Below are 21,254 nucleotides of genomic sequence, written 5' to 3'. Positions count from 1 at the left end.
TAGATCAATTTGGGGAGTATTGCCATCTTAACAAGTCTTTCAATTAATGAACATGGAATGTTTTTCCATTTATTTAGGTCTTCTTTAATTTCATTTAACAATGTTTTGTAGTTTTCAGTGTACAGGTCTTGCACTACTTCGGTTAAATTTATTCCCAAGTATTTTTTCTTTTTGATGCTACTATAAATGAGATTGTTTTCTTAATTTCACTTTCGGATTGTTCATTGCTAGTATATAGAAATACAACTGATTTTACTATATTGATCTTGTGTCTTGCAACTTCGGTGAACCATTTATTAGCTCTGCTTTGTGTGTGTGGGTGAGGGAAAAGGGATGGTGGGTTAGCTCAGTTGGTTAGAGTGTGTTCTTGTAACGCCAAGGTCAAGGGTTCAGGTCCCTGTTCCCGCCAGCGGCCAAAAAGGTAGTTTCTATGTATATGTTCTTTTCCATAGAAATGATCATGTCATCTGCAAATAGAGATGTCTTTCTTCCCAATCTGGATGCCTTTTATTTCATTTTCTTGCCTATTTTCCCTGGCTAGAAACTTCAGTACTATGTTGAATATAATGTCCAGAATAGACATCTTTGTCTTATTCTTGATTTTAGGGGAAAAGCTTAGGGGAAAGCTTAGGGAAAAATCTTTCGCCATCGAGTATGATGTTAGCTGTGGGATTTTCATAGATACCCTTTATCAGTTTGAGTAAGTTCCCTTCTATTCTTAGTTTGTTGATTTTTTTTTATCGTGAAAGAATGTTGAATTTTGTCAAATGCTTTGCTGAGTCTGTTGAGATGATCATGGGTTTTTCCCCCCTTTATTCTATGTATATGGCATATTATATTGATTTTCATGTGTTGAACCAATTTTGTTTCCCACTTGGTCATTGTATTCGTCTGTTTCTGTTGCTTATAACAAAATACCTGAAACTAGGTGATTTATAAAGAAAATGAAGTTTATTCCTTACAGTTTCCGGAGCTCGGAAGTCCAAAGTCCAGAGAACATAGCTGGTGAAGGCCTTGGTGGTGGTGATGGTGGTGACAGTGATGGCATGGTATCCCACTGCAAAATGATGGCGTAGAGAGAGCAGAGAGACAGATTCTTCATGCTCCCCTTTTAAAAGCCCTCCAAACCATGCCCATGACCGCCATTTTTAATTCATTCACTAGGGTGTGATTCTATAATCTAATCACCTCTTCAAAGCCCCACCCTCTTAACAGTCACAGTGGGGGCCAAGTTCCTAATATATGAAACCTGGAGGCACAATTCAAGCTTCAGTGAGTTTTGGGGGGACATAATTCGATCCACTACAGTCACGGGGTGTAATTTTTTTATATGCAGTTTGCTAGTATTTTGTTGAGGATTTCTTGCATCTACATTTATAAAATATATTGGTCTGTAGTTTTTGTTTGTTTTAGCTTTGATATCAGGGTAATACTGGCATCATAAAATGAGTAAGGAGGTCTTCCTTTCTCTTGTTTTGGAAGAGTTTGTAAAGGATGGTCATTAATTCTTTAAGTGTTTGATAGAATTTACTAGTGATGCCATTTCATTCTTGGTTTTTCTTTGTGGGAAGTTTATATTATTATTGTTACTATTTCAGTCTCTATTTGTTATAGGTCTAGTCAGATTTTCTATTATTCTTGAGTCCATTTTGTTAGTTTATGTCTTTCTAGGAATTTGTCCATTTCATCTAGGTTAACTAATTTGTCAGACTATAATTTTGTATAGTATTCCATTATAATCCTTTTTATTTCTGTAAGTTTGGTAGTAATGTCCCTTCTTTCATTCTTCCTTTTCCTTTCTTTCTTTACTTTTTTTTTTCTTTTTCCTTTTGGTGCCTGGCTGGTACAGGGATTCTCTTTCATTCTTGATTTTAGTAATTTGTGTCTTCTTTATTTTTTTTCTTAGTCCATCTAAAGTTTGTCAATTTTTTTTTGTAAGTAGAGCCATTTTTCAAAGGAAAAAGTTTCAATGGCTAGTTCATACTCCATAATTTGGAGTGAACAATTTAATGCAATAAATTTTTAAAATAGCTTTGGAGATATTCCAAATTTTTACATCTTTTTTAAAAAATAATTATCACAAAGGTACTTTGGAGGTCAGAGTAGGATTGTTAAATACTAATTTAACCTCTAAAATACTATAGTACAGATATTATCTCCAGTTCTAACCTTTTGAAGATACCAAGAATAAGCACTCTGATTGTAATTAAGTCACTGAAGATGTCATGTAACTTCATTCATAGGTTGGGCAAATTTGGGTTACCTGGGAACTGGAAATATTGGTTGGAGATTATTGTTTTGATGTTTGTCCACAGTATTGTGTCTATTGTTTTTGAAGGGAAATTCTTTCTCCTCCTTAAGGAGTTCCTGTCACTTAAAGAATTTTAACCTTTCTGTTTCTAGACTAACAAATTGTTCATCTAGTAATTTAACATTAAGAAAAGTAAATAACTGGTAGAAGGAAAGTTCTTTGCACTTTAATGGACTGAAGACTTGACGTTGAGAGTGAGCCCAAAAATATAAATGAGATTTTTCACTGGTAAGAGTTAAAAGTAATGAATCCTGAGAGTTCTTAAATAGTATTCTACTTGGCAAGACTTTAAATTTTTTAGTTAAAGTAACTCCATTAGGGGCTGGCCGGTTAGCTCAGATAGTTAGAGCGTGATGTCATCACACCAGGGTCAAGGGTTAGGATTCCCCTACTGGCCAGCCACCAAAAACAAACAAAAAAACCTCCACTGTCTGTAGAAATAAAATTTGTTAATTTCTGTTTAAAATTTGAAATCTTGGGCCGGCCTGTGGCTCACTCGGGAGAGTGCGGTGCTAATAACACCAAGGCCCCGGGTTCGGATCCCATATACGGATGGCCAGTTCGCTCACTGGGTGAGCGTGGTGCTGACCACACCAAGTCAAGGGTTAAGATCCCCTTACCGGTCATTTAAAAAAAAAAAAATTAAAAAAAAAAATAAAATAAATAAATAAAAATGAAATCTTAATACATAGCTAAGTCCATGACTTGTAAAACACCACGCATAATTTTTTCTAACCAGTGGAAATAAGAGTAAAATAAAAAGGTAAAATTAACTTTTTTCTGAGTCTAACTTTGATGGCATTGTGGATAAAGGAAGCATTAATCATTGGTAAATTGACATTAAATTTATTATACTGTGTTTAACTTTTGAACCTAAACTAAATCACTTGAGTATTATTAGTGATATCTGTATAACATGCTATTTGGTTAATAATTAGATTTATAGTGTGTTTTTTATGTTGCCGTTTGGTTTGAAACAACTCTTAAGCACACTATTTTTGTTAATGGTAGTCTTCAGACTAACAAGCTTGAGATCCTTGTTAATGTAGTGACTGCCTCTTTAGGAGTATGGGACCAGAGGATGACCATATATTTTTACCCCATGGGTCATTCTAGTTGAGGGTCTACTTGTGGAACCCTCAGAAGTTAACTCCTGTCACAGGGCTTGCTTAGTGGAAACTGATAATGTAATAAAATATTGAGGGTCTTTAATAGGTTAAATAAAATATTGAGGATCTTTAATAGGTTTTAGGATGACCTTTTAACTCTGGTAACTACTTCCTTGGTACTGGTGTCCCTGGTAGAGGGACTGTAACCTCTGGCAGTAATCTCATTGAGGTTATATTACCTGCAAAAATTTAATCTTACTTTTATGTATTTGTTTCCTGAGTTGGACCCAAGTTACTTTATTTCTTTTTCTTTCTTTTTTTCCTGACCGGTAAGGGGATCGTAACCCTCGGCACGGTGTCCTCCGCACCACGCTCAGCCAGTGAGCACACCGGCCATCCCTATATAGGATCTGAACCCGCGCCCTCGGCGCTACTAGTGCTGCACTCCCCCAGTGAGCCTCGGGGTCGGCCCTTCTTTTTATTTTGTATTGTACAGTTTCTTCACCTTTCAAGTAAAATGTGTATATAAAATGTAAATACAAGGAATTCACTAAAACCCATCAAAACAATTACTGTGTAAATAAAATTTGTAAAAAAAAACTTTTAAAGAAGTTTGTCAATTTCGTTGATATTTTCAAAGAACTAACTTTTGGTTTTATTGATTTTCTCTATTGATTTTCTGTTCTCTGTTTTGTCTATCTCTAGTTTAATCTTTATTATTTCTGTCCTTCTGTTTTCTTTAGATTTAGTTTGCTCTTCCTTTACTAGTTTAAGGAAGGAAGCCATTTGTCAACTAGGGGAAAAAGCATTTTGGACAGAGGGAACAGCAAGTGCAAAGGTACTGAGGCAAGACCCTGCCTGACATATTTAATGAATATTTAGGTCAATTTGGCAAGTGTAGGACTTTTACAAAACTTTACGTCATTCTCACTGAAAACATGATCTAGAAAATCTCCTGCTTAAACTTTAAAAAATTGGGGTGGCCTTTTAGTTCAGTTGGTTAGAGCATGGTGTTATAATACCAAGGTCAAGGGTTTGGATCCCTGGACCAGCCAGCCACAAAAAACCCAAACAAAGCAAACAAACAACAACAGCAACAACAACAAACAAAAAAAATGCACATAAAATAAATTTTTAAAAATTTTAGTTTGAGAGTAATAGGAAGCCAGTGGAAGATTTTGAGCAGAAAGGTGACATGATATGATCTACATTTTAAAGAATCACTTTGGGGTCGGCCCGTGGCTCACTCGGGAGAGTGCGGTGCTGATATCACCAAAGCCATGGGTTTGGATCCCTATATAGGGATGGCCGCTTAGCTCACTGGGTGAGCCTGGTGCTGACAACACCAAGTCAAGGGTTAAGATCCCCTTACCGGTCATCTTTAAAATAAATAAATAAATAAATAAATAAAGATCACTTTGCCTGCTCTATTGTAAATACACTGTTAGAAGGGAAAGGATGGACAGAGAGACAATTAAGAGACTATTGTAATAATCCAAGTGATATTTAAGGATGGCTTGGGTAAGTGCAGTAGCAGTGGAGAAAGAGAAAGTGGGAAATGGTCAGATTCTCAGATTGGATGATGAGGTGAAGAGGAACCGAAGAGTCAGGATGACAAGGTTTTTGGTTTAAGGATCTGGAAGAATGAGTTGTTATTTACTGAGCAAGCAAAGACTATGAAGGGAGTATTTTGGGAGGAAGGGATATTAGAAGCTAAGGTCTGGACATGTTAGGTTTTCTATGCCTAGTTGACATCCATGTGGAAATGTCGAATAGGCAGTTGTATATGTAAAGTATTTTGGCAGCCCTGTAACATCATGGTCAAGGATTGGGATCCCCTTATCCGCCAGCTGCCAAACAAAAAATATATAATATTTTGGCATCCAGGAGAAAGTGGATTAGAGTTATAATTTGGGAGTTATCAGTGTATGAAATGGTCAAGTTCTTTCATGGTCACTATTGTTGTGGGAGTGGCCAAGGAGTCATTTAACAAATATGCATTGCCGAGCTGAGCACCTTTTTGGAGTGAGGCATGATGCACAGGTTTTAGGGTCGGGTAGTTGAAGGGAGAGGGTGCCATTTATTCACGGAGACAGAGAACACAGCAGGAGATGCAGCTTTGGGGGAAAGGTGGTGGAATCCGCGCTGGATGCGTTGGTGTTTGCGGCGTTTGTGGAAGTGTCCAGGATAGAGTTGGCTGTATAGGGCTGGAGCTGAGAGAACAGGTCTGGGCTGGAGACTTGGCGGTGCAGTTGGCACGGGAATAGTCGAGATAGGCCAGGGGGAGCGTGGATAACACATCTTCTCACATTCATTTCTTTTTTTCTTCTTTTTTTAAAAAGTCAGTCAAATTTAGCAGTGGGGCGTGGCATACCAACTTTAGTGACACTAATGTTAATAAGTTCTGATAACCCACTACCATCGCACCAGCCACATATTCATTTCCCTTAAGCTCCTGCCGTCATCACACAGAATGCCCTACATCGACAGCTGCTTAAGAATACTTCTGATTCCTCACGGCCCTTCCCATCTTCCAGAGACTGAGGATAGAGGAAGGAGCTCAAAACCATCCCCGCCGTGGGCGTGCCTTAGCTGCGATGACGTCACCGAGAGGCGGGACATCGAGGCGGCCCGCCCCCTGGAGTCCCGGGGGAGCGCCCGAGGCGTGGTCTTGGGTTGCGCTAAGCCTGTCCCAGGGCTTTGCCTTCCCGGTCTGTCCCCGGCCGCCTCATTCCTTAGGCCGGCTGGAGCAGATCGCGTTCGGCCAGCAGTCCCCGGGTGCGGTCGTAGACATCCTCAGGGTGCCGGCGGCCCGCGCCTCCGCCTCTCTGTTCCCAGACACTCCTGCTCGAGCCAGCGGCCGCGTCCCGGGAAGGCGAGGAATGCGAGGCGGGCTGCCTGACGGAGGAGCCGGGGGTGGTGCGGGGCCAGGACCGTGCGGTAGGCGCCGCCGCACTGCACGCCGGCGTCCGGGCTTCCCGGTGGAGGCAGACCTGGGACCAGCGCAGCGCACGGTGCAGCAAGAGCAGCGTCCGTGAGCCCGAGGACCGGGCCGAGTCCGGGGGATGGTCCCGGGCCGCTCCAGCAGCTCCGCCCGCGCGCCGCTCCCACGCCTCCAGGGCCGCCCGCACCCGAGCCTCGAGGGCTGCCACCTTGGTGAAGGCCTCGCTTGTGGCGTAGGCGAAGATGGAGCCGAGGAGAGTTAGGAACCTGTGTGTTTGGTGGTGGGATGGGGGAGATGATTTGAGAGAGGGCGATGGAACCACAAGGAGGCGGGACTGGCTTGGGGGAGGGAGACCACTCGCCTGACCTAGCTCCCTCCATCCTGCCACGTACTGCGACAAGTCCGCATCTCCTTTAGGGGTTCACGCTGGCGCGGATCCGCCGCATCACGAGGCCCAGTATCCCCTGAGGGCCCAGACACGGGGACTCTTCCCGCCCAGGGGCGATCAGGGGGCCCGACTCTTGCCGGACCTGGGGGGGTAGACATGAGGGAAGGGGCGGGAGCAGAACCCCTAGCCTGCTGGACCTACTGAGCAAGCAGCCCAGTGGGGCTCTGAAGAAACTCTTTCTTTTTTCTTTTCTTTTCTTTTTTTTTTTGTCTTTTTTGTGACCAGCCGCACCGCGCTCAGCCAGTGAGCGCACCGGCCATCCCTATCTAGGATCCGAACCCGCGGCGGGAGCGCTCCCAGCGCTGCACTCTCCCGAGTGCGCCACGGGATCAGCCCGAAGAAACTCTTTCTGAAGTCTAGCTGGTGTCTCTCTGTACTACCAACTTCTGGCGGGAGAGGGGAGACGAGAGAGAGGACCTGCCCTTCACCAGATCCTTAGGCCCAGCCCTGCCCCGAGCGTACTTGGAAGGGCGGCAGTCCCTCCGGAGTGCGTCCCTGTGTCCCGGATCTGAAGCCTGATAAGGCTCCCGGGGAGAAGAGAAGCGGAGCGGCAAGGGCTCGAGAAGGGGGCTTGGGTCCCGAGGGCCTGGACTCCTGGGTTCCTCCCAGAGCAGGTGAAGGGCTCCGAGCACTGAGAAAAAAGCAGCAGCAGAGCGAAGGTTGATTGAGGAATTGCGTGGCGGAAACAGCGCCGCGGGGAGCACGACCACCTTGGCTGCTGCTGGGACCACCGCCCTCTCACCAGCCCCTAGCTAGCCCCTGTCGCTCCGCCCCCAGGAGGCGAGAGAAGCCCGCGGTGCCTTACGGCGGAAAGGGTTAATAATTAGCCTACTGAGTCCTCCTCCCCTGTGCCCTTTGCCCCAGAGGGCAGCTAACCTATGGTTCGGGATCAGATGAAGGGAATATGGGGGATGTGGCGGCGATGACACCTCTCAATATTTCTATTCCCCGTAGGGCCGGGTCGTAGTTTGTGGCAGCCGAGGTACTCGGAAGAGAAGCTGGGGTCAGAACCAGCTCCTCTGAGCAATGGTGTGGGCCCTAAATTAACTCTGGGCTTGAGTTCTTTCCACTGTAAATTGAGGACTATAATAGGTACTTTGCAAGCCTCATGTGGGGATTAAATGATAATGTATGTGAAAACACTGTAAATGGAAAAGCTGACCATAATTGCCTCATAAATCTTACTCATTAGATTCGAGCACCCTGAGGGGCCTCTGGGAACCGGGGAACACCCACTCCTAAATTCTCTATCCTATCCCCAGGGGACCTTGTCTTGATCTGGGTACACAACCTCTCAATCATATTCTTTAGGCTTTATCCTTTTACATTTTTGTGGTTTAACTTTTTAAACTCCAAATTGGCTCCTCATTCATCAAACCAACCTTATTAACTACTTCCAAAAAAGAAAAACAAGACAAAACAATAGAGAAAAAGGAAATAAAAGAAAAATAGTAACTACTTCCGCATGCCGGGCTCTGTACGAGGCCTCTAGAATACAAAAGTGCCTTCACAGAGCTCAGGTTCCATTGGGAGAGAATTTATTATTTGGTTCCCCCACAGGAATGTGAGCTCTAATGAAGACAAGGCCCCTGTTTTTCTTGGTCGCCTACAGCGCTTAGAATATTGCTTGGGCCAAAATACATTATTGCTAAATAAATACTATTGAATAAACAAAGGAATGTGTATAAGGGCAGGCAAATCACAGGAGTGGTGGTGCCCCCCAACGAATTTAGTCAGGTTTTTTTGTTTGCTTGTTTTTTGTTTTGCAAATTAGTAGTCCACCTGACGGTCATGGGGTGTCAAGGCATTCCGGGAAAGGATACAAGGATACAGGAATCAATGGAAGAAGTGTCATCTGTTCCTAGGGGTTCTCAGTCCCCTGTCCATAAACTTCTTAGGAATTGTTCCTGTCTCTCAGTGTATATTTTCTTCTGGGATGGGGAGAGGTGTCCCAGATTCTTAAGGAGTCAAGGCCCCATCTTTAAGAAGACCCCAGCTCCTACAGTTTGTGGATTCTTGCCCTATCCTCACTCTGATACCCCCTCGCATCCTTCAGGTCTCTGGGCTGCTCCAGACCAATCCCGTCTCTAGGGGGATTCCCGTGAGATCACCTGATGCCTACCCCTGGTCTCTGCTCCCAGTGCTGGCGTGTTTCCCAGCTTGCTTGCTGTCACCTTCCCTGATTATATCTGAGCCCCAGTTCTCTCATCTACAAAATAGGAAGGGTAATTCCCACCTCCTAAAATTGTTGTGAGGATTAAATAAAATACGTCTGCAATGCGCTAACCACACTCCATGGTCTATAGTAAACGTTCAGCAGGTGGTTATTTCATTTCTCCTGTCACTGTCCCCTCCTCCCGTAGCGCTGGGAGCCTCTGTCTTCCGGAGCACTGAATCGAGTCTGCCGAGTTCCGGGAGCGGATTAGTTTTGGGTTTCACTTAATCCGCAGGTCCTTCCGCAATCAGAGCTCTTGTAGGGACTGTGCTAGTATAAACCCACGTAAGAGGCCTGGCTCACAGACGCTACAGGATGGAGCGGGGCTCCGGAGGCAAGCTGCTGCTGCTGCTGCTGTTACTGTGGGCGACCTGCTGCAGACATGCGTGCGCAGACGGACCCAGCGGCTACACGTTGGTCATTGAAGTGACCAACGGGGGTCCCTGGGGCGACTGGGCCTGGCCTGAGATGTGTCCGAACGGATTCTTCGCCAGCGGGTTCTCGCTCAAGGTGGGGGCTCAGGCCTAGGTCCTGGAGGGGGCGGAGAGGCACCAGACCGCGGAGCAGAGAATGGCAGACCCCTGACTCGTCTTAACTCCTCTCCTCGCCACCCAGGTGGAGCCCCCCCAAGGCATTCCTGGTGACGACACGGCTCTGAATGGGATTCGGCTGCACTGCGCGCGGGGGAACGCTGAGCGCAACACGCACGTGGTGGAATCCCAGTCTGGAAGGTGGGAGGCAAACAGGGTACCCTAGGGTGAGGGTATGTTCTCTACCCTCTGTTACACGTCCCCCCTCTCTGCAGGCGGGCTCCTCAGAGCTATGGGGCTGTTTAGCTGGGAGGTGTATGGAAGACCCCTCCGCACCTCGGTGGCGATGGGTGGTTAGACCCAACCCATCCGGGTCGTATAGCAAGTGGCTTCGAAAGTTCCAAGGGCTGGGGAGGCCTAGAGGTGGGTAGGGGGCGCCAGCGGAGCCAGCACGCCTCCCGCTCGCTTGCAGGTGGGGCGCGTGGACTGAGCCGCTGTGGTGTCCCGGCGGCGGCTTCCTAGTGGCTTTCTCGCTTCGCGTGGAGGCACCCATGACCCCCGGAGACAACACGGCGGCGAACAACGTACGCTTCCGCTGCTCAGACGGCGCGGAGCTGGAGGGGCCTGGCCTGGGCTGGGGAGACTTTGGAGACTGGAGCGACGAGTGCCCCAAAGGCGCGTGCGGCTTGCAGACCAAGATCGAGCGGCCCAGAGGCCTCCGCGACGACACTGCGCTTAACGACGCGCGCCTATTCTGCTGCCGCAGCTGACGCCACCGCCACCGCCACCGCCGCCGGCTGCCCCGCCCGGAGGCCAGTCGCACCTCCGGCTATTAAAGCTGCTCTGTCTTGGCTTTGATGTCGCTTGTTTGGGGGATGGAAAACTGCGTCTCCCTGTTTCCCTCCTAAACTGGCATTGAACCAGGCCTACATTCGGGTTTGGTCTCAGGGGTCCTCGGCAGACTGCTGAAAGTGACGGACGCATAGTCCTGAAAAACGCACGTAAACGTCATTTTTCGGACAAGTAAAGGAAGTCCCTGGCTTTCCGAGGCCGTCTGCAGACACTCCGCCCCCGTGAAGAGCCAGGTTCTTTCCTTACTGAACCACCAGTAACTTAAGATTTTAAAACTTCGACCAAATTAGGAGGCGACAATGCTACATCGCCTTTCACGCTAGAGCTTGAGGCTAACGTGTCTTTTCCATAGTTTTTTTTTTTTTTTTTTTCCGGCACTCAGCCAGTGAGTGCACCGGCCATTCCTACATAGGATCCGAACCCGCGGCGGGAACGTCGCTGCGCTCCCAGCGCCGCACTCTCCCGAGTGCGCCACGGGCTCGGCCCTTTTCCATAGTTTCCACTCCCCCCCCACCCCCCTACAAAACGCAAACAATGGCTTGTCTAAATTCGGATTCCCGTTTAGGACCTTTGTTCTTGCTGTCCTCTCTCCCTGGAGTCCCCCAGGTATCTCGATGGTCAGCGCGTCCACCCGATTTCAGCTCAAAATTCACTTTCTCAGCCTCTTCCTATCGTAAAAATTAGTACCTCCATCAATCAATATCTATCCATTACCAACGTGTTTTCTAAAAGCGTTTATCACCAATTGAAATAATTTTTTGCCTCTTTTTAAAAATTGCCCATCTCCCACCTCTAGGATGCTAAGTTCTTTGAACTTGCCTGTCTTGTTCACCACTGTGTTTCCAGTGCAACCTGACAGTTCAATAACTATTTGTTAAGAAAATAACAAGCAGCGGCGCGGGGGGCCCCAAGCACAAGAGTGGCTTTACACCAAGCCCCGGTGTACGTGGAGAACCTCACACACTCCTTCTCGCACGAGGCACAATCTGAGACGAGGAAGAGCTCAGAGCAGTTTATTCCAGCCGTCCAGGGCACGGGCAGGAGCGAGCAGGCGGATGCGGGGCGGTCAGTGGAGCCTCAGTGAGGGGCGCCCTGCGGAGAAGAGAAATCGAGGAAGCAGCCAAGAGCGAGCAGGTTCCCTCTCCAAGTCCACCCCACGCTGTCCTACCTCCTTTTCCCTGCAGTCCCCACAGAAGACACCAAGGGTCCCGTTCACCAGCTGTATCCCACACAGCACGATCTCCAGGCACGAGGCGGCCACCAGCAGCGAGAACAGCGTCACATTCCAAGCGACCACGTGAGGCGGTTCCTCGCACAGATCCCACTGGCTCTGGTTGCGCAAGTAAGCGCCTCTGTGGGTGGGGCAGGGTCACTTGAGAAAAGGAGGCCACGCGGCGTGTCCCCACCCCCCGCCCCCGTCGAAGGGGATTTGCAAAAGGCTTGTTGGGCCCACGTGGAGGCAGCTCTTCCGAAGTCGAGTCCCGCTCAAGTTTCCAGGTCCACGTGGGGAGGGCTGGTGGGGAGAGGCGGCACATTGGGGGCACAAGGTCTTACGAGGTCCCTTTGAAGTGGTAGTCCCACTTCCCGTTCATGAAGCATTTGGGTCCAATTTGGAGCGCGGCTCCCGACACCGCCAGGCAGTAGATGGCCCCGAGCACCCCGAACGCCGAGGAGAAGACCGAGCGCAGCATCTGGATGCGGTGGGGAAGGGGAGCTGAGTGGGGGCGCTCCTTCCCCACTCTCGGGCCGACGGCACCTAGCTCCTCCCCGCCCGCCCCCATTTACCGCGCTCTGATTGAGTCTGGTTAAAAATACATTTCCCATGAAACCCCCGGGGCTTGGAATTAGGCTAACCCTCAGAGCCAGAGGCCGCTGAGATTCATGGGGGTTGTAGTCCCCTCTGGTCGGGTTCGGTGAGACCTAAAATGTGCGGGTGCGAGGGCGGGGTGACGTAGAGCCTGGAACTCTGCAGAGGGGCTCTTGTAGCTAGAAATTCTACAGAGGGTGCTGTGGCTCTGAGAGGACACTTTCAGAAACCTAGTCTTGAATCCCTTGTTGATTTGGATCTTACCCTGCAGCGATTTCCACAACAGCCTACACCACAACAGCCCTTGCCCCCTGCCCGAACGGCTGCAATTCCCGGACACAGTACCTGTGGGACAAGAGTCAGTGTCATAGTGCGTCCCCCCAGATCCTTAAGGCCTTACTGGCATCAGTGCTTATCTCCTCTCAGCCCTTTGGACTATAGGAAGACCTGGTCTGTGCTTCTCCTGGAGCACTGTGGGACTCTATCTTAATTTATCACTATGTAGCCTTCTGAAGTATAGGGTCCCATATCATTATATTCCCCGTAAATCTTGACACTTAGTAGATGTCTACCTGAATGGGAGTCAGGAGATCTGGATTTAAGGCCAACCCTGCACTACCTCACATTTTTTGAATTGATTCTTTTCTGTGGGTCTCAGTTTTGTCCTACGTAAAATGGGTCTGCAAGACCCACCTCACAGGGATGTTCTCAGGATTTAATGAGATAGCAGGTTTACTTCGTGTCAAGACTGGCTCGGAGTAAATGCTCAATAACTATAAATTCCCTCAGCATCAGGAAGGAATATTGGTGTTGGAGTGTCTTGTGAGCTGGGATTATGGTGGGATGTGGAAGAGTATGTTAGTGGATATTATGATGTGGATGCAGGATTTCTCAAGATTTGGTCCCTATTCTTTTTTTCTCTCTGTGGTCTTCCTCACAAAGCCCATCCCCTTCCAGGGAATCAGCTTTTTCATCCGCCAATAATCACCTCCAAAAGTGATGCCTCCAAATCCAAACCTAACTGCCTGAAGGATATGTTCACGTGAGTCTTGATTTTAGCTCGAATTCAGCCAGCCTCTTACTGACCTCCCAATATTCCCCAAATCCACCTCCCTTTGACTGTCTTTTCTCCATCAGTGGAAAAATATCATCTTCCAGGTCACCCAGGCTAGAAAACTTTAGTCCTCCTATGCCCAGCCAGACATCAAGTCTTTTCGACTTTTCCTTAAATGACTGCTGAATGTCAGTCCTCTTTCCTTCTTCCCCACATGCAATCCCTCATCAGCTCCCATGAGGATAATTTTCTCAGCATTCCTATGAAATTCCCATAGCTCTTGTCCCATGCCACCCCACACTCTATCCTACATGCCACCACCAGATTAAACATAGCTTTCAACTGGTCTTTCTTCTGCTCAAATCTTTAGGGACTCTTCACAGAGCAGCCCATCAAGACTGAACTCTAGCAAGGTATTTGAGGCTCCACCCTCCAACTCCAGCCTTATCTTTTCTTTGTTGCATCAGGCCAAGTTCTTTGCTCATCTCCCATCTCTGGAATTCCACAGTTGTCTATTTTTTTTTTTTTTTTTTTTGGCAGCTAGCTTTTATGGGGATCCAAACCCTTGACCCTGGTGTTGTAAGCCAGCACTCTAACCAACTGAGCTAACTGGCCAGCCCTTCCCCAGCTGTCTTGATCTTTGCTTCCGTATTGTCTGGCACACACCATACAGGGCCACATTTTGTTCTACGAGAAAGGGGCTGAGAGTTTTTGTTCTATTATATCATTCAGAGAAACCTCAGAGAAACACCTGCTGAGTTAAACTGACTTTCCACCGGATACTGTCCCCTCTTCCTGTCTCATGGCAGGTTTAGTGCCGGTGCTAACCCCCTTGCTTAGCCTCTCTGGTTAGGTCACCAACTGGGAGATGCCTGGAACCAAAGACACCTAGAATTAATTACCTTTTGGATTTATCAATTTTGAATGGCCTACTTGTTTCATATTTTTATTTTTTTGGTCAAAGTGTTTACTTCCCTTTGTGGTCTGAGCTTCTCTGTCTCAGCCTCTGCCATCTAATTGTCTTAATGACAAGAAAAGGGGCATCATAAACACAGGAGGAAACAATGAGTTTATAGCTCCGATCTGCTCACTTTTCTCCACCTCCATGGCCACTGGCCTAGTCCAAGCCACTATCATCTCTCCTGGACAATTACAGTGACCTCAGTCTGGGCTTTCTGCATCAATTGCTGACATCCTATTATCCATTCTCCACACAATGGCCAGAGGGATCTTCTTAAATCCAGTGGGGCGTGGAACAACAAGAACTGTCACATTGTGCTGATGGGAATGAAATTGGTACAAGAACTTCGGAAAACTGTTTGGCAGTATCTATTGGCACTGAATATTTGCACACCTTAAGAATCAGCAATTTTACTCCTGGGTAAACAACAAAAACACACATGTCTATTCACTTAAAGACATCTACAAGAATATTTATAGCAGCATTATTTGCAATAAATCCAAATTGGGAACTATCCAAATGTCCATCAGCAGTAGAATGTTTAAATAGATTGAGGTATATTTATACAATGGAATGCACAAGAAATAAAAAAACTACTGCTTCACATAATAATATGGATGGCTCTCACAAATGTAGTATTGTGCTCAAGCAGTCACGCACAAGGAGCACACACTGTATGATTCCATTTATATGAAGTACTAAACAGGCCAAACTAGTCTACGGGGTTAAAAGACAGGATAGTGGTTTCCCTTGTTGATGGAGGGTAGTGCCTGGCGAGAGGTGTGTCTGGGATTCTGGTAATGATCTGTTTCTTGTTTTGGGTTCAGGGTACTTGTTTCTTGTTTTTGGGTTCAGTGGGTGTGCTCACTTTGTAAAAATTCATCAAGCTGTGTATACTAAGGATCTGGACACTAGTCTGTATGGCTGAAATAAAAAACTTTTTAAAAGTTTTAAAATATTTAAAAAAAAAAAAAGTTTAGGGGCTGGCTCGTGGCTCACTCGAGAGAGTGCGGTACTGGTAACACCAAGGCCACGGGTTCGGATCCCTATATAGGGATGGCTGGTTAGCTCAGTGGCTGAGCGTGGTGCTGACAACACCAAGTCAAGGGTTAAGATCCCCTTACTGGTCATCTTTAAAAAAAAAAAAAAGTTTAAAAGTCCTTCAGTAGTTTTCTGTTGTACTTAAAATAAAATTTAAATTATTCACTGTGGCTTTCAAGGATGTACAATCTGGCCTCTACTCACCTCAGACCTCATCTCATTAAACCTCAGCTGCACCGGCTGTCTGTTTGCAGCGCTCACACCTTCTTTTTGTTGTGTGGATCTCAGTTCAGACATCACTTCATGCAGGCATTCTCTGAAAATGCTATAAAAAGTACCCCCTCACCTTGCCATAGGAGCTCTTTATGGTAGAACTCTGCTTTATTTTTTGGATGGTACCAACTCCTATCTGAAATTTTCTTGCCTGTTTATTTGCTTCATTTATTCAGCCACTATTAATCGAGTGCCTGTTAAGTGCAAGGCACTGGTCTAGACACTGGGCACAGCAGCCAATAAAACAGGCAGTCCTTATTCTCATGGGGCTTACAGTCTTGCTTCTTTGATTCTGTTTGCCTCACCAATGGAAATACAAGCTTCAAGGGGAGCAGAGACCTTGTCTGTGTCCCTGTGGCATAGTGTGGTCCTTCTTGAGAGTGACTCTGGGCACAGAGGTGGAAGGAAGGCAGCTGTGAATGATTATGTTGAGAGGGCAGCCTCAGAGCTCTCCTTTGAAGCAGGCTGGTTAGATTGGGTGGAAGACTGTGGGCAGGTGGGGATGGTTTAGGCTGGAGAAGGGGCATGATGTGACACTGGGTAAGTGTGTAAGTCTGGGAGGAGTGTGACATCTCAGAGAGAGAGAGGTCAGATGGATGGAGTCCAACAGCCATGAATCCATGCAGGAGGAAGGGAGTAGGAGGGAAGACCCCAGAGGGTAAGAGGGGATTTGTTGGTCAAAGGAGAGCTATCCCCATTTAGCTAATAGAGGTGTGACCAGCAAAAGGGACAAAGGTGAGACCTGTCCTGGAGAATATCATTAGTTAACCATCCTAAGAAGTGGGGAACTGTGCTGGGTAGATATTTTGTCTTTCTCCTATGAAGATGTTAAACTAGGTTGAACATCCAAAAGTTCCTCTAAATGGGGAGGAAGTTGGAGGATGGGTATTAGGAAGTCCAAGATATCTGGGTCTCCCCTTCTCCCACTTCTTCTGACTCATCCTGGTCTCTAGGAGGATTTGGGGCACCTTCTCTGCCTTACTGACCTAGGTTCTGAGTTCGTCCTTAGCTCCCAGCCCAGAGTGGACATCCAGACAGGTGGAGGCAGTGGAGGGGAACACTGAGCTGATAGGTAGAGTGACCGATCTGTGATGTCACTCCCTGGCTCCAGATATTTCCACTGCACCCCTCCCCCCATGCCTATTGTTACCGTGCCCTGAATAACCTTGCACACAGCCAGCCGCTGCTTCTGCCTTGACCCTTGTAGTGAGGTGTTTCCAGCATTTGTACAACAGTGGGGGTGGGGAAGGGCAGGAAGGACATGCTGCCTATCTAGAAGGGAAGCTGTTGGGAGCAGTGAGGCTCCCTTCCCTCCCGTTCCCCTCAGACATTCAGCTCAGGATCCTGGGGTTCTTCCAGGATTGTCAGCGTGTAGGGGGCAGGTTGGCCAGCTCCTAGCTGTCCCCACCATGCCATTGCTATCCCTTCCCAGATAACTGTCCTTTTCCCTCTCTTCCTCTCCCTACTGTTCAGAACCCCTTAGAGTGGTGCCCCGGCCCCGGCCCCGGCCCCTGCTCCCTCACCATCAGGCCCCCGCCGATGAAGCCAGCCATGTACCAGACTTGCGAGGTGAGGTTCTCCTTGGTCCAGGTGGTCTTCCCATTAGGCACCAGCAGGAGGGTGTTGGCCAGGATGCAGACCAGGGAGAGGGGGATGAGGGAGAGCCCTACACAGCGGGCACACTTTCCTGTGCACATGGCAGGATGCTGGGAAGGACAGGCAGTAAGTGAAAGCAAGCTGGAGGTTCTCAGGTCCAGGGGAGCAAAGGTCGGGGAAGAGGTGTGGCAGAAACTGGCATGATCAGAATGATAAGGGCGAGAGGCACAGGACGCAGGTACCGAGGAGGAGGCGGAGGGGCTGCAGCCTGTGAGGTGACGGGGAGGATGTCGTGGGGGAGCTTGACACACAAAGGAAGTTGCCTGGAGTCAGTGCCTTTGTCCTTTCTGCACACACCTCTCCACAGCCCCTCTGCTGGTTCCTTACCTGCTTTGTGACTTAGCCAAGTCCCTTAATGCCATGGTCTCAGTTGCCTCATCTGTGTAAAGAGTATAATGTTGCCACTTGCCTTGTGGGCTGGTTGTGAGGATTAAATGCAACAATGTGGGAAGGATTTTGTAAAGTAAGAAGCTCTAAGCAGATGTGTGGTGGCCTCATCGTCACCATTAGTCCAACAGGGAGAGTTCTTCCTAGAGAGAAAGTAGAAAGACGAGGGTGGCCTTTCCTTGTCCTTTCATTCCTTTTCATTCTTTGTTTATTGAATCCTCCTCCTGTTGAAGCCACGACCTGTTTCTCAGGGTGGGTTCGAGACCAAGGCCTGATTGATTAGAGCATTTCATCCCTCTGACTCAGTGTGTGATTCAGCAATGGCCATGTGATCCAAGCCAGTCCCATGAGAGTCAAATTCAGGGTTTTTTGCTGTTGTTGTTGTTGTTGGTATTCTGAGGTCAAAGAACTTGTTTTTGTTGGGGTGCTGAAGTTGCTGGTGGCCTGTTGTCACCACAAAGGAGGGCGACCTGTTCTAGAGGGAAGTCAATCCAGAGGGAAGAACAATCAAGAGATGGGAAGAGACTAAGTCTGGATGACATTGTTTGAATTTGCAGATCCAGCTATGCCTGAAGCCCGATCGTTCTTTGGAAAGTTTTGACTATGTGAACCTGTTTGAATTGTGTTTCTCTCAACCACCTTGTGAAGAGTCTTTTCTGACACAGAGATTCATTCATTAAGTTCTTGCTATGGACAGAGCCTTGTGCTGGATACTGTAGGGATTCGGTTGTATGACTGAGACCCAGATGTGAGTCTCAGGAGTAAACAGGAGAGTGAAGGCTCCTGCAGAGTTAACCCGAGCCCAAGTAGGATGGAGCAGTGCCTTGGAAGAGATGAGGGTAGCAGGAAGTGCTGCAGGACTTCAAAGGGCACGTGATGAGGATGTCACACGGAAAGTGGTGCCCAGCCAGTGACCTCAGATGTAGCTTCTCCCAGTAGCCCACTCAAACCACTACAGAGACGTAGAAAACGGAGAGAACTTACCACTCAAAATTGATGCCAGAATCTGGGAGGAATCCCTACTAATCATAAGACAGAGGAGCTGGATTGAGGAAAAATATGTGAAGAATTTACCTCTCGAATCAGAGGATGCCTGAAAAAAGAAAATACTCTGAACCTCCCCCAGCTGTTTGCCTCTGATTCATGGACAGTTATTGTGATAACTGATAAATTGGGTTTGCATATGTTGGGTTGTTTAATGCTTTAAAAAATATTTCCATGTTGCTTCTGATGTTTTTCTGTCCCTTTTCTTTATAATTTGTAACATTCTCCTGTGTTTTAGAAGGAGTGTTTCAAATCCTAGTAGTGGTAGTGGTTACTTTTAAGTATTGCAGAAGTATCCTTTAACTTGTCACTTGCTGTTTCTGAGAAGCCACAGACTGCCTGTCATCATCTGTGCAGCTTCCTTTGAGAGGTTCTGTGCAGACAGTTTACCACGTGTAAAGCCTATGATATGACCACATGATCCTGCCGTAAAAATGGGACTATTTGTTCCAGTTCTCCAGTCCTCCCCGTGTTCATGTTCTTTGCTATGCTATTTTTGTAGTCCCTCCCACTAGAGATAGAATGTACCTCTCACCATATGGGCAGAATGGAATATGGGCAGAAGTGACAATACCCCAGTTTTGAGCGTTGGCCTTAAGAGGCATTGCATATTGCCACTTGCCACTATTATTGCTATGAGGAGAACATGCCTGTGTTAACCCACTGGAAAAAGGAAGGTGTAAGATCAAGGAAAAGTCCCAGATTGGATCCCAGCCTAGATCAGCTGACCTCCAAGCAACCCATACACGTGTGAATGAAATAAATGCATATATTTGTAATTCACTAAGACTTTGTGGGGGTTTTTTTTGTTACACAGCAATAGCTGCCTGACACAGACCCTATTATTCAGGCCACAGCTGATTGATGGAGGAATGAATAGCTGACCCAAAGGCAGACATGTAGCCAGAGATCTATAAGGTTGCTTGAGGTGAGAGCTCTGACCACAGAAGGACTGTGACTGAATGATGGCTGATCAATGGTTGGCTCTTCATTCATGGGAAATTTGTCTGTGAGACAACCTAAGAGAATCATCAGAATGTAGGGTGGCCCCAAACTGAGAGATGTACGAAAGGAGAGAGTGAGCAAAGGCCACGAGGAAACTGAAACCATAAATGAGCAGAAGCCCATTAGGGAAATTTTGTAGAGAGCAGTTATTCTGAAACAGTGCAGGAGGAAGAAGCTTGAGGACTGGGAAGTGGCGACAGAGAGTCTGGGTCCTCATGGAGGCGATGGTGGGAGGTACTGTTGGATCACCAGTGCTAATGGTGAACTACCGAGCAAATGTCATGCCCTGAATAGTGAGCCTTCTTACTGTAGTCCTGAAGAGGGGATCCAGCCACTGTCCCAATGCACAGAGAGTGGGGCCAAGAACAAGCTGTGTATTTGTCCACAAGCTGATCAATATTGAGTCTGAGAAATGGTACTTTTTTTTTGAAGATAAGTAAAGAGAAAAAAAAGCTGTGTGTGTGGGATGGTCCACACGTACTCGTTATGTTAGTTTTATACAACTCTGTATGGATGAAATAATAATAATGTTAACACTATAGGGACAATATAGGAATTCTGAAAATTTTTCTCCAAACAAGGGAAGGGGCACATCGTCCCAAAGACTGAAAGAAAGAGACAGAGCTCTGGAGAAATATTTACTGTAGGATTTTTTCAGGAAGGTTTTTGGTGACATCACTAGAATTCTCCTGGAAGGAAGAGCAGAGTGCCTTAAAAAAGAAAAGGGTGAGATGAAAAGGTGCTAGCATGTATTTGAGAGAGAGAAGAGAGAATTGCTCAGAAACTCAACATGCACAAGGAGAATTAGGAAGCGCTAAAGAGTAGAATTGAAACTGGGGAAAAGTGAATGAGGGACACAGACGACAAACTTGAGAAAACTCTCAAATTCAGAGGAAAAGGACCAAAAGATGAGAAAAAAGGATGGGCAATGAAAAGAGTGGGAGGGAAAATAATAGATGATGGGAGAGAACACAGATTTAGGGTAAGGAAACTGGCTGCTCCCAAAGAGAAGAACAGAGCCGGCAGAGGTGACGCTGCAGTTAAAACATCTTCACTAGGATAACACTTCACTGAGCTTAGATCCACTCGGGTTAGCAGGTTGAAAGGTATACTGTTCTCAGGTAAAATGTTAAAAGTCAATTGATCCTAGATGCATCCTGATGAAATACATCTAGGCAGAATTAAAAGGGCTACTTAGAAAGGAGCAAAAGTTGGTCTGGCCAGAGACTTCCCTGCAATACTAAATGCCAGAAAACAAAGGAGTAAAGCTTGTCTCTATATCAACAACAAAAAACTTACCACTCACTTACTGTGCACATGTCCAAGTTGATTTTTATGTGCAAAGGGCAATAGAATTACATTTCTGAGAATGTTTTGATTTACAAATACCACTGTGTCTCTTCCTTTTTTTTGAAATAATGTTAGCTCACGGAGAGATGAAGTAAAATGAAAACCTCAAAATGGGAAGTCTTGGCATAAGTCTGAATAATTTTTATAAATCTGGTTACAAAACTGGATGTAAGTTTAAAGAAAATATTTATTTATTTATTTTCCTCAGTAGCAACCTTTGTTTTATTTATTTATTCTTAAAGAAAATGTAATTTTATTAATATATTT

At 46.7% G+C, this 21,254-nt stretch overlaps 3 protein-coding genes across 3 annotated transcripts; 1 reads left to right on the top strand and 2 right to left on the bottom strand.

The window, feature by feature from the left end:
* Positions 1 to 6,155: 6,155 nt before the first annotated feature.
* Positions 6,156 to 8,279, bottom strand: GLTPD2 (glycolipid transfer protein domain containing 2). The gene is given in 8 exon segments (XM_063109826.1): positions 6,156 to 6,220; positions 6,223 to 6,258; positions 6,261 to 6,401; positions 6,404 to 6,630; positions 6,736 to 6,782; positions 6,784 to 6,894; positions 7,275 to 7,443; positions 8,272 to 8,279. Coding segments are annotated over 8 exon segments (804 nt in total).
* Positions 8,280 to 9,342: 1,063 nt separating this feature from the next.
* VMO1 (vitelline membrane outer layer 1 homolog) lies at positions 9,343 to 10,327 on the top strand. The gene is made up of 3 exons (XM_063113294.1): positions 9,343 to 9,537; positions 9,643 to 9,758; positions 10,030 to 10,327. The coding sequence occupies exons 1-3, from the start codon at positions 9,343 to 9,345 to the stop codon at positions 10,325 to 10,327; spliced, it is 609 nt and encodes a 202-aa protein (XP_062969364.1).
* Positions 10,328 to 11,475: 1,148 nt separating this feature from the next.
* Positions 11,476 to 17,242, bottom strand: TM4SF5 (transmembrane 4 L six family member 5). The gene is made up of 4 exons (XM_063109825.1): positions 17,069 to 17,242; positions 12,481 to 12,561; positions 11,964 to 12,100; positions 11,476 to 11,761 (listed from the first exon to the last, which is right to left on the bottom strand). The coding sequence occupies exons 1-4, from the start codon at positions 17,240 to 17,242 to the stop codon at positions 11,476 to 11,478; spliced, it is 678 nt and encodes a 225-aa protein (XP_062965895.1).
* Between the last annotated feature and the right edge of the window lie 4,012 nt (positions 17,243 to 21,254).

The sequence above is a fragment of the Cynocephalus volans genome, chromosome 10, assembly GCF_027409185.1.
Source record: "Cynocephalus volans isolate mCynVol1 chromosome 10, mCynVol1.pri, whole genome shotgun sequence".
NCBI lineage: Eukaryota > Metazoa > Chordata > Mammalia > Dermoptera > Cynocephalidae > Cynocephalus > Cynocephalus volans.
Note: the sequence above shows the minus strand (reverse complement) of the source record. Positions and strands in the feature narration are given on the sequence as shown.